The 12561-nt window shown below is 32.6% G+C and overlaps 1 protein-coding gene across 1 annotated transcript in view; it reads right to left on the bottom strand.

Moving 5' to 3' along the window:
• Nucleotides 1–7: 7 nt before the first annotated feature.
• The window catches only part of LOC132744179 (plexin-A2-like), a gene marked incomplete at both ends in the record, with an annotated part of 36597 nt that continues 24043 nt past the window's right edge, over nucleotides 8–12561 (bottom strand). Inside the window, 6 exons of the mRNA XM_060732799.1 lie at nucleotides 8–91; nucleotides 2554–2676; nucleotides 3295–3388; nucleotides 3831–3921; nucleotides 9158–9172; nucleotides 9927–10098. Coding sequence (XP_060588782.1) covers nucleotides 8–91; nucleotides 2554–2676; nucleotides 3295–3388; nucleotides 3831–3921; nucleotides 9158–9172; nucleotides 9927–10098 — 579 coding nt within the window. The remainder of the gene's footprint in view (nucleotides 92–2553; nucleotides 2677–3294; nucleotides 3389–3830; nucleotides 3922–9157; nucleotides 9173–9926; nucleotides 10099–12561) is intronic.

Genomic DNA, 12561 nt, shown 5'->3' with positions numbered 1-12561 from the left:
GATCAACTTGGATGCTGTTATACGGGCCTGGTGTAAACTTAACGTCTCCTTCATATGAGAACAAGCACAAAATGTTTGTTAGCTGGTCTGGCTGAAAGTAAAAATCGAGAGAGCAATCATCTCCACACTTAAATTGATGTAATGAATTATCTCTTCTGTAATTATCTCCCTGTGATGACTTTATGTAATCATTTATCTCCGCTACCACTTAAATCAAATTATTTAACTCCCTTGCTGGTTTTATGTAATTATTCCCCTGTTGATGTTATGTTTTATGAAATTAATTACCCAACCTGCTAATAATGTAAATTTTAAAGATAAAATAAAAATTTCAAAGATAAAAAAAATGGTTGAAATTCTCCCACACAATTAAATAAACAAAATCTCTTTATTTGTCAGTTTGAATTTGTTAAAAAGCTTGTTACAAACATTAATCCCCATCCCCTCGTTTTTACATTAAATAGTTCTTATCATGAAGTTCTGGTATTTGGAAAATGGCCACTTGTTATGATAAAGATTTTTAACGGGTTCTAATAATGTAAGATAAAGTACTGCGAATTCACTTATATTCGTGGGCATGAAATTTCGTGGTTTTATCAATACGGGCATTTTCGTGGGTTCTTAAATTACGTGGATTTTCGTTTTCTTGTTAAAAAAAAATTGTTTTAAAAGATAATTGACTGCAATTAACACATTTATGTGACATGATATGTACCTCCATTGGACACACTGCCCCTGTAATTCGCCGATGTAAACATCGCATAATTTATACAACACCTGACATGTTTTAAAAGTTTACACAACATATTTGACAGAAACTACACGCAACGTTACAGCGACTGTGTAAATTTACATGCATATATAATAATCTCGGTAAATAACACGAGTATATGTGAATCTTGTAAATGTCGGTGGCGTCTTTGATGTTTACGGAATAGCATTCGCACAAATACGGATTAAAATTCATATAAACTTGATCATTTAAAAATGACAAAAGAATGTAGAACAAGCAATTATCATAGTATTGCAAGCAATCCATAAGTCCCCTACCGGTTAGAACCCAAGCAACATTCTGATGGGCCATTGGCCATTCAATTTTACCAGTGAATGAATGACATGAATGAACTTAAATCTTTTGAGTTCTAAGTTTGTCTATATCACAGTAATGTGAAGTTTCCCTGCCTAGTAAGGAAATTATGTTTATACAACCTTGTCATATTATTACGATGTGGGATTTTAAAGTAAATCATAGGAATGAAGAAGTTGGATAGAAAAATACCAATTTCTCGAAAAAAATCTAAGTTCAAGGGGGACATAATTCTGGAAATAGTCTTGCTAGAGTATTTAACCTTCTCAAAAATGTTGAGTGATAATAAGAAACATATATATGAAGTTTGAAGTAGATACATTAGGAAATAAAGAAGTTATTTAAAAAAGACAACATTTTTTTTCATAAAAATTCTAAGTTCAAGGGAGGTAATACTGATAATTTTTGTGCTAGAGTTGTAAACCTTGTCACTTATGATGTGGTTGATGACCAGAAACTTATATTTAAATATTAATGTAAACACCTTAAGAAATAAAGAACTTATAGTGAAAAAGCTTAAAAAATTAAATCAGAAATCTTGAAATTCAGGCTATTTGTTGCCATAGCAACCAGAATTTTCAACATAGGAAGAAAAGAAAAAGATGTGCATAATCTCCAGACTGCCATCTACCCATATTTCAAGTTTCATAAAAATATTTTCAGTACTTTTTGAGTTATCACTGGATCCAGTTTATGTGTTAAATTTGCCATATTTTCAGCCTATTTGTTGCCATAGCAACCAGAATTTTCAACATAGGAAGAAAAGAAAAAGACGTGCATAATCTCCATACTGCCATCTATCCATATATCAAGTTTCATAAAAATATTTTCAGTACTTTTTGCGTTATCGCGGGATCCAGTTTTGTGGACGGATGGACTGACAGACGGACGGAGGGTAAACCTAAAGTCCCCTCCAGTTAAACCGGTAGGGGACTAATAAATCTGTTTTAGCGATCGTATTTTTTTTATAGTTTTGTGTACCTACGACATTAATATCAAAGACTTTTTTTAATTAATAAAAGCAAACTGACAATTTTTATTAGCGATAATTATAGCACTGCCTGGGTTCCCATATTTACTCGATTATGTCAAGTATTCTTGTTAACACAATCAAGTCCTAGTAGACTACAACGATCAAGTATGTATATGCGACATTTGTGACAGTAAATTGAGGACATATAATCGAGTTTTCTTTCAAGTTTCTTAAATATTGCAAACGGATTTAATATGTCACTAACCTGATTATCTGTCTGTATTTACATCCATGTCGGAAAAGAGCCGACGCATGTTTGTAATATATATAGAACAGAGACTGGGTAGGAAGTATAAATTTGTTGGGATAAAAGTTCGTCGGATCTTAAATTCGTGGACTGACCTACCCACGAAAACCACGAAAATTCGTGCCCCACGAATAATAATTATTTTACAGTAATTAGAAACTAAAGTAAATAAGTGACTGATCTTACCAATAAATCTGTGACTCGTACAGCAATTTTCTTATATTGCCCAGAATGCACCACAACATCTGTATCGCCAGCTGTCGTCTCTAATCTAGGACATTTACTGGATGACGTTATAGCTGGAACTGTCTGTAATGTGAAATATAACATTGTGATGAGGCACACGAAGATACCGATGAGGTCATATGACAATTTGTCAACCTACCCATTGGTAAAGGTAGACTTTATTATGCAATGGCCAGCATCTGTGATGTTCCACAAAACCGCTTTCTAGTAAATTATTCAACAAAAAAAGGTAAGTGGCAAATATTCTATGTCAACAACCAATCTAAACAACTTGTCCTTTTACTTACTACATTCAATCACATTTGAGCCTGAAAAATAACTGAACTGGAAAAGAACCATAACAATGCTGTTTACAGCCAAATGCCAGTTGCCTGAAGTACTGATACACTGCTAAAACCAAAACTGTGTGTCTTTGCCAGTTGTCAGAAGAACTTTGTCAGATGCCTCTGTTACCTTACCAACAACTATACTGCTGACTGACAAACTTCTAAAGTTTCATTGTGATATACATTTAAAAAAATCCAGCAGATAAAGAGATATGTATTCATAAAATTCTATTTCAAATAAGCCAATTAAAAAAAACCAAATATTGTACAAATTCCTTAATTGAAAAAACAAAATCATTGCCATTTTTGTCATGGCATCGTACTTCTACCTCAGGTAATTTGTTGTTTCTCTTACCTGATTTATACAGTCGCCAGCAGCAGCATCGACACACATTCCCCGAAAATGACACCATTTACATCCAAATGAACTATCTGTACAGCCGGTACAACTGTAACCAAAATATGGTTAATTATTCTATTATACTCAATTGTTATGTTCACATCTTAGCTTGCTGACCGTAGCTGAATCTACCTTTTAGACCAGTGCAGACAAAGATCAATCTTTGCCATCTAATCATGGTCTGCATTGTCTCACTTTTCAGTCAATACATATTATAAAACCTCGTTTAAAATAATGAATAGTTATGACTACATTGAAACATGGAAAAAAGTTCATTTTTGATATTTAATGTGGTTAGCGTTAAAGCACTTCACCTAGAATAAGCAATTATTATATCTAATGTCAGTCTGTATTTCTCAATCTTAATGTGATATAATTGTTGGATAAAAAAGGAACCTTTTTTTTCTTTCGAAAATTAAAATTCTGGACTTGATCTACAAGACATATTTTGATAATATAATCTAATTATTGTGACAAATAGTAACTCTTACTTCTGATTTAATTGACAGTTATACAGGGATAGATCTCGTTTCACGACCGTCTTTCCCTCCACTTGAAACTCCACCTCCAGTACCCCATGATCTATAGAAATATTAAACATAGTCACTTATAACAAGAGCTGTCGGTAGGACAGCACACTCGACTATTCTAAGTGCATGATAGTAAAAGAGACTTGATAATGTTAAATTTTTTAAGTTCACAAAAGGGCTAATTTTTTTTTATAAATTCATGTTATTGGCCTTAGAGAGAGTCTAATTATACAGTTTTGGCTTGACTATTTGGAAGGAAATGTCACAAGGGTGTTTTTATTGAGTACAATAATATTAATTACTATGAATACATAAATTTGACAGAAAAGTACAAAGGCTTGTTATTAAGATGTTTTATCAAGTAAATCACTGCTTTATTAATATGAATGCATAAAATTGTCCCAAAAAAGGCACAAACCCTTCAGTAGTTATTGAGATAACAGCTTACAAGCAAAACTTTTCCATGAATTTCTAAGTTGAAAAAGGGGAGAAAAATCAGCCTTAATGCAAGATAGAATTATGGATCTTTGTCAGTGACCTACAATTATGACCCTAAATGCATATGTGAAGTTTTAAATAAATATCTTTAATAGTTATTGAGATATGTAAAACTTGCATGTAAACATTAACCAAGAGACTAAGTAGAAAAGGGGATATGAATCAGCCTTAATGCAAGATAGAGTTATGGAACATATGGAGTCAGTGACATACAATTATGAACCTCCAATTATGACTCTAAGTGCATGTGTAAAGTTTCAAGTAAATATCTTTGAAGACCTTTAACCAAAATTTCTAAGTTTCAAAGGGGCAAATAAATCTGCAAATATTGCAGGCAGAGTTATGCAATTTTGCAAACTGATGTACATTGCTACTATAAAAAAGTATTTTAAATTTCAATTGAATATCTCAAGCAATAATTGAGATATTTGACTTTACAAAAAAACTTTAACCAAAATTTCTAAGTTCCAAAGTGGCATAATTCTGTCAATATTGTAGGCAGAGTTATCCAACTTGTCAATCTGTTGTACCTTGCTACTATAAATAAGTATTGTAAGTTTCAATTGAATATCTCAAGCAATAATTGAGATATTTGACTTTACAAAAAACTGAACTAAAATTTCTAAGTTAAAAAGGGGCATAATTCTGTCAATATTGCAGGCAGAGTTATCCAACTTGTCAATCTGATGTACCTTGTTACTATAAATAAGTATTGTAAGTTTCAATTGAATATCTCAAGAAATAATTGAGATATTTGACTTTACAAAAAACTTTCACCAAAATTTCTAAGTTCCAAAGTGGCATAATTCTGTCAATATTGTAGGCAGAGTTATCCAACTTGTCAATCTGTTGTACCTTGCTACTATAAATAAGTATTGTAAGTTTCAATTGAATATCTCAAGCAATAATTGAGATATTTGACTTTACAAAAAACTGAACTAAAATTTCTAAGTTAAAAAGGGGCATAATTCTGTCAATATTGTAGGCAGAGTTATCCAACTTGTCAATCTGATGTACCTTGTTACTATAAATAAGTATTGTAAGTTTCAATTGAATATCTCAAGTAATAATTGAGATATTTGACTTTACAAAAAACTTTAACCAACGCAGACGCCGACGCCGGGGCAACTACAATAGCTCTCATATTCTTCGAATAGTCGAGCTAAAAATGAAATGTTTAAACAATAATGATAAACATGTTTTATGGTGTATTTTTTTTCAAATTATATGTACACAATGAAATTAAATACACAATATTTTTCATGCAAATAGAATCATTAAGTAACTTTAGTCTACTAGTGATAATTAAAAATGTTTTCTAACCCATACCTTGCTTAACTGACTTGATCTAAGGGGTTTCACGTTTATCAATTAAAATGGGTATGGTTGATTTTTAGCAAAATAAAACAAAACAAAAAAAAGTTAGAATATTCAATAACCGCTAACAAAGGTAAGCATTTGACAAAGAGGCAAATGATTCTAAATATAACCTTAATTTTAATATAACAAGATGAGACAATTTATTTGTTTTTAGTTGTACTCAACAATGTACTTTTTTGGCATGGTATGACCCTAACAGGATATAGTTACTCCTTATTTAGATATATGTATTGTTATCATTTTAGCATAATACAAAAAAAATGTCATATCTTGTAATAAATAACAAAGTTAATGTTGAAAATCTAAGGATTTTATTACTATGGTCGGTATAACATTTAACAAAGTTATTATGTCACAGTTTAAACCGTTAACATATTTTTATATCCATGACACCCCTTGAGCTGCTTTATATATGGAATAAGTTCAATGCATTTCAATATCAAAATACTATTACTGTGTACCCAGAAGTAGAATGCCTGATTCACAGGCTTGCTTGACTCTATACTGAGGGTACAGGCTTTTCAGAATTTAAAGGGAGGTAAGCAATTAATTACTGCTATATGCATCACTTAAAAGAATTTCAAGACAATGCAGAAATAAACTTAGACTTGTCAGTCAGGGCTGTTCTTAACAAATTCTAAAACAGTTTACAGCAGATCAATTTAAAATGAATCTTGTATTGACTTTACAAAGCTATTCATCAAAATAATCCTCACAATTTGAGCCTTATAATGACCGGAAAAAAACACACAAAAAAAAACGGCAAAAAAAACAACAAAAAAATAAAATAGGAAAAAAAAAAGAGCGGAAAATCATAAATCCCAACAAAAATCAAGAATACCGACTAACCATATACTATAAACAGAACAGAAAAGCTAGGCAACTTACATAACAATACTTGATCATTGATAATAAAATATAAAATACAGATGATAAAATCTACATCAATAACCAATTATGAGCTTCCCTCATAAATTCCACAGACAACCATCTATTACACTTTGTTTTAATTATTTACAGTATACACGCTACAGAATATTTTATGAAATGCGAGATACAGTTTATATAACCATTATGGGAAAGCTCATACTTTAGCAGAATATTGGTAACACAAATGAACTTTCCTACTTTCCTAGCTTTCACAAAGCTAACAATATGATTTCATCAGAAGAAAAAGTAAGAAAATATTTTTTTATCCTCAGTGACCTTGACCCTATAAACCTGAAACCCCTGACCTTAACCATGTCAAACCTAAATCCCTGACATTGTCAATAGCAACCTGAAACCCCCTACCTTGACCCTATCAATCTGAACACCCTGACCATGACACTGTCAACCTGAAACCCCCTACCTTTACCCTATCAACCTGACCATGACACTGTCAACCTGAAAGCCCTTACCTTTTACCCTATCAACCTGAAAGCCCTGACCATGACACTGTCAACCTGAAAGCCCTTACCTTGACCCTATCAATCTGAAATACTTAATCTTAACTCTATCAATTTAAAACTTATTACCTTGACCTTATTAACCTGAAACCCCTGACCTTAACAAAACTCTGACATTGACCCTATAAACCTGAACCATGACACTAGCAACCCGAAACCCCTAACCTTCACCCTATCCTTTTTCCCTTTTATTTGACCTACTGACCTACTTTTTTTACCAAAGATGAGCAATATCTATGCTTATCCTGAATATTACCGCGACAAAACATTCTAATCAAGTATCTGAAAAGTAAATGCAAAACATAGGACCTAAAAAACTTGACAAGTATATGTACTTATTGTTTTCTATATTCAATTAATATGTAGATATGTTATTATTGGTTTAGTTAGGAAATGAATGTGTCAAACTAGCTTTTTATAACAATACTATATGTACATGTATATTCATGGTCTTAAATTATTGTAACAACAAATTCAAAGTAAAAGGTCACTATTGAAATCTCAATTACTGACAGAATATAATCATTTAATAGTGTTTATATGTATAATGTTAAAAGAAAAAAGTTTTCACATGATTACATCTGACAAAGGGGTTAAAACAAACTTTTACAGTTACAAAGCTATAATTATGCACAACAGGTTAAATAATCTATTGTGAACATTTGTGCTAAGTGTAGCTATAACAGTAAAAATTTGTTTGTATGTGTGAGGGATTAGTTTGGAAAAAATCCACAATTGCTGAGTTCTGGATAATATCTATTTGCACCTTTCCTTTCATAAAATTACATTGTAAGCTTAGCAGTGACCAAAAATATTTGATAATTAAAAGCAGACCATGTATATATTGAACAATTTTAAACCAGATATATCCCAATAAAGCTGACATAAAAACAGGTGTCAGTTGTGCTCTTTATTCTTTAAATCATATGGTGTCACAAGACTGCTAAATCTTTGATCAAACTAGCAATGGTATTCTCTCGCCCTTTCTGAACAAGCCATAAAAGAATTAATTATAATTGGAATTTAAGGCAAAACAAAACTGTTGGTTCCTTTCAAGGTTTTTAAATGAAAAAAAATGCTCTGCATAAGTTCAGGTACTTTAATAGAAGAGGTTAAATTAGGAACATTAAATATGCAAGCTTACTTGTTCAAAACAAAATTGTAATTGGTAAGTAATTTTAAATCAACAAAACTTTTTATTGAGGAATTGAAGTCTATAAAGATGTCACTGTTTTATATATGTCAGCTTTATGTTGATATTTCTGCAAAGAAGTAACATTGCTGCTCCTTATGACAACAACAACAAAAAATATAAAAAAAATAATTTTGAAACAGACAAACTTTTCATAAACAACATTCAGAACTTGTGTTAATCAAATAACAAACAAAGTTATAAACAAACAAAAAAAACTTATAGATAGTTAAAGAGAAAAAAGTTCTAGAAAATTTAGAAGAGGAAAATTGTCATAGGGAACAATTATACTAGAAAGCAAGCATAATTTTCATATTTTCATGAGCACAATTCACATCTCTGGCTGTATAATTTTCCCATTTTCGTGATCAGTTCCTATAAATCCTGATCAATTCATGTAAATCGTAAACGTAATTACTTTAATCATGAACGTGGAGAAAATGCTATCCAGTAATGATCTTAATCAGTCTAAAGTACACATCATCAATTTATTGCTGAATCCACTTTTAATTTTGCAAGAAAATATTAAAATGTTTTTGCATGTTTGAAAATATGAGCATTAAAACTAACATAAATTGCTCAATCAACAAGAGGCTATTTCTACATTATATATATCAATAAGAAGCAGATTCAATAGCCTCGTGCTGAGGAGACAAAATGCAAAAAAACATCGAAAAAGAAGACTGGAGGAACCCATAAACCTAGTGAAGAAAGAGAAATGAAACAAGGTAAAGAAATAAAGCTCTGTGCTACAATATCAGGATAGTTACCTCCTCCCAGATGCACTGAAATTAGAAAATAATCTCTAAATATGAGGGCAAAAAAAAATAAATAAAAATAATAGTCCCTAAATATGAGGGCAAAAAAATGAGGGCAAAAAATAATCTCCAATTATGAGGGCCAAATATGAGTGGGCAATAATCTAAAATTATGAGGGGAAAAAATGAGAGCAAAAATAATCACTAAATATGAGGGCAAAAACTTATCTGTAAATATGAGGGCAGAAAAAATATCTAATCATGACACTAAAAACAGATAATTGACTAAAAGTGCAACTTGTATGACTCAAGAACTACATTTTATTTGTTGTTTTTTTTTCTTCAATTTTTTTTTGTTTTTTTTGGCATGTCGGATTTTCAGTCAAACAAAGGAGTAGACACTAACACTATTTAGGACATTTTCTAGCTATTACTGGTACCAGGAAACATTTTTCCACTCATAATTTCAGTCATAAACTAGTATTTTGGTAAAATCATTCATCTTCTGCCAGCTATATGCAAACTCATGTGACTTTCTTAGAGATGAGTTTCATATTCTGACTCATTTTGCAAATTTATATCAAAAAAACAAACAAAAAAAACTCTTGCAGTTTTGAATATTCTAAATAACATGATTATTTATGACAATGTGCAAAACAAATTAACTTGTCTTCAACCTGAAATAATTTCAATCCAGAATGAAGCAGATTATTCATGCCTTATAAATCTAAATAAATATGCCCTGAATTTCAATTTTAATAAAATTATAATAATTATATACCTCTTCCAACAGGTAAAGATGGAAGATTGGTTCTCTTTGGTAGTGGGCACACAATTCTGTCCCCAGAAACTGTTGCCATGGTTTTATGTTTTGTATCCATGACAACAAAACTACAGTGAATGTCAAGGTCACTGGCATCAGCAAGAGTTATCTTGTCCAGTTTGAAACTGATCTGAAATCAAACATATACAAAACTGATTATTTATAATTTTATGAAATCAAAGAACTGATCAATCAATACAATGAAAGAAAACCCCAGTGAGCGAAGTGACTAATTGTATGCCAGTTTCTGATTTCCTCTATTTTAATATGTAAAGTATGCGATTCAAATTATTTGTGGTTAACTCAACATAGTGCTTTTGAAAGAATACTCCAGGGTAATGAACATTCTTGTTTTAACTAATTTTGTCTTAGATTTTTGTGTTAAATAACTTGCCCTGTTATAAATTTGACATGGTCTTTTTTGTAACTTCAAACAGGGATTGTCTTTTTTTGTGAGTTCAGTGATTTCAAGATAGAAATACAAACAAGGGTGCCATAGTCACAAAATACGCCCGTTTACGAAAGCTTTAGATGGAGATGGGGGCATTATGGATAAGTGTTATCTAGCAAGCAAGTTTTTATTCTTGGCACTGTGTTGTTAAATGAACCTTAAAACAAATCAGTAGGGAAGATATGCACAGGATGTGTGACCTTGACCTTGGTCGCAGGGACCTGAATTTTATGCACGGCACTCAGCCTCACAATGATGAACATTTGTGCCAAATTATATTGAAATCCCTCTATGCATGTAGAAGTTTTGCTCCAGACAAGCGTTTTCTATGAGCTCTAACTGTGACCTTCACCTTTGACCTATAGAGACTTGGTTCATGTGCAGGGCACTACGTCTCATGGTGGTGAACAATTCTATAAAGTAACATTAAAATTCCTCCATGCATGTAGAAAATATGCTCCGGACAACATCTGGATATTTAATCATCTCCAGTGACCTTGACCTTGCAAATATTAACCTAAATTAAATGTGTCACACCTGTAGTCATGATAGTTACCATTTGTGCTACAATCCATCAATAAATGATGACTAAATGGTCCCTATACACATCTTCAAATTTTTATCTGAACTTTGACCTCTATGTGTAACCTTGACTTTGGTCGCAGGGATCTGAATTTTGCGTGCGACACTCAGCCTCACAATGGTGAACATTTGTGCCAAGTTATATTGAAATCCCCCTATAATGTAGAAGTTTTGCTCCGGACAAGCGTTTTTCAATGAGCTCTAAGTGTGACCTTGACCTTTGACCTGGAGACCTGGATCATGCATGGAGCAATACATATCATGGTGGTGAATATTTCCATAAAGTATTATAAAAATTCTTCCATACATGTAGGAGATATGCTCCAGACAAAATCTGGATATTTCACCATCTTTGGTGACCTTGACCTTGCATATATTGACCTAAAGTACATGTGTCACAGCCGTAGTCATGATAATGACCATTTGTGTTACAATCCCTCAATAAATGATGATTAAATCGTCCCTATACACATCTTCATATTTTTATCTAAACTTTGACCTCTATGTGTGACCTTGACCTTGGTTGCAGGGACCTGAATTTTGTGCGCGACACTCTGCCTCACAATGGTGAACATTTGTGCCAAGTTATATTGAAATCCCTCTATGCATGTGGAAGTTTTGCTCCGGACAAGCGTTTTTCAATGAGCTCTAAGTGTGACCTTGACCTTTGACCTAGAGACCTAGTTCATGTGCGTGACATGGCTTCTCATAATGGTGAACATTTCTATGAAATTTCATTAAAATCCCTCCATGCGTGTAGGAGATATGCTCCAGACAAAATCTGGATATTTCACCATCTTTAGTGACCTTGACCTTGCATATATTGACCTAAAGTACATGTGTCACAGCCGTAGTCATGATAATGACCATTTGTGTTACAATCCCTCAATAAATGATGATTAAATCGTCCCTATACACATCTTCATATTTTTATCTAAACTTTGACCTCTATGTGTGACCTTGACCTTGGCTGCAGGGACCTGAATTTTGTGCGCGACACTCTGCCTCACAATGGTGAACATTTGTGCCAAGTTATATTGAAATCCCTCTATGCATGTGGAAGTTTTGCTCCGGACAAGCGTTTTTCAATGAGCTCTAAGTGTGACCTTGACCTTTGACCTAGAGACCTAGTTCATGTGCGTGACATGGCTTCTCATAATGGTGAACATTTCTATGAAATTTCATTAAAATCCCTCCATGTGTGTAGGAGATATGCTCCGGACAAAATCTGGATATTTCATCATCTTTAGTGACCTTGACCTTGCATATATTGACCTAAAGTACATGTGTCACAGCCATAGTCTTGATAATGACCATTTGTGTTACAATCCCTCAATAAATGATGACTAAATGGTCCATATACACATCTTCATATTTTTATCTGAACTTTGACCTCTATGTGTGACCTTGACCTTGGCCGCAAGGACCTGAATCTTGCACGCGACACTCTGCCTCACAATGGTAAACATTTGTGCCAAGTAATATTGAAATCCCTCTATACATGTGGAAGTTTTGCTCCGGACAAGCAATTTTCAATGAGCTCTAAGTTTGACCTTGACC

The sequence above is a fragment of the Ruditapes philippinarum genome, unplaced genomic scaffold, assembly GCF_026571515.1.
Source record: "Ruditapes philippinarum isolate M1 unplaced genomic scaffold, ASM2657151v2 ctg10459_1_1_1_1, whole genome shotgun sequence".
In the NCBI taxonomy this organism is placed as follows: Eukaryota; Metazoa; Mollusca; class Bivalvia; order Venerida; family Veneridae; genus Ruditapes; species Ruditapes philippinarum.
The sequence above is the reverse complement of the archived record's forward strand: the minus strand, read 5'-3'. Positions and strand labels throughout refer to the sequence as shown.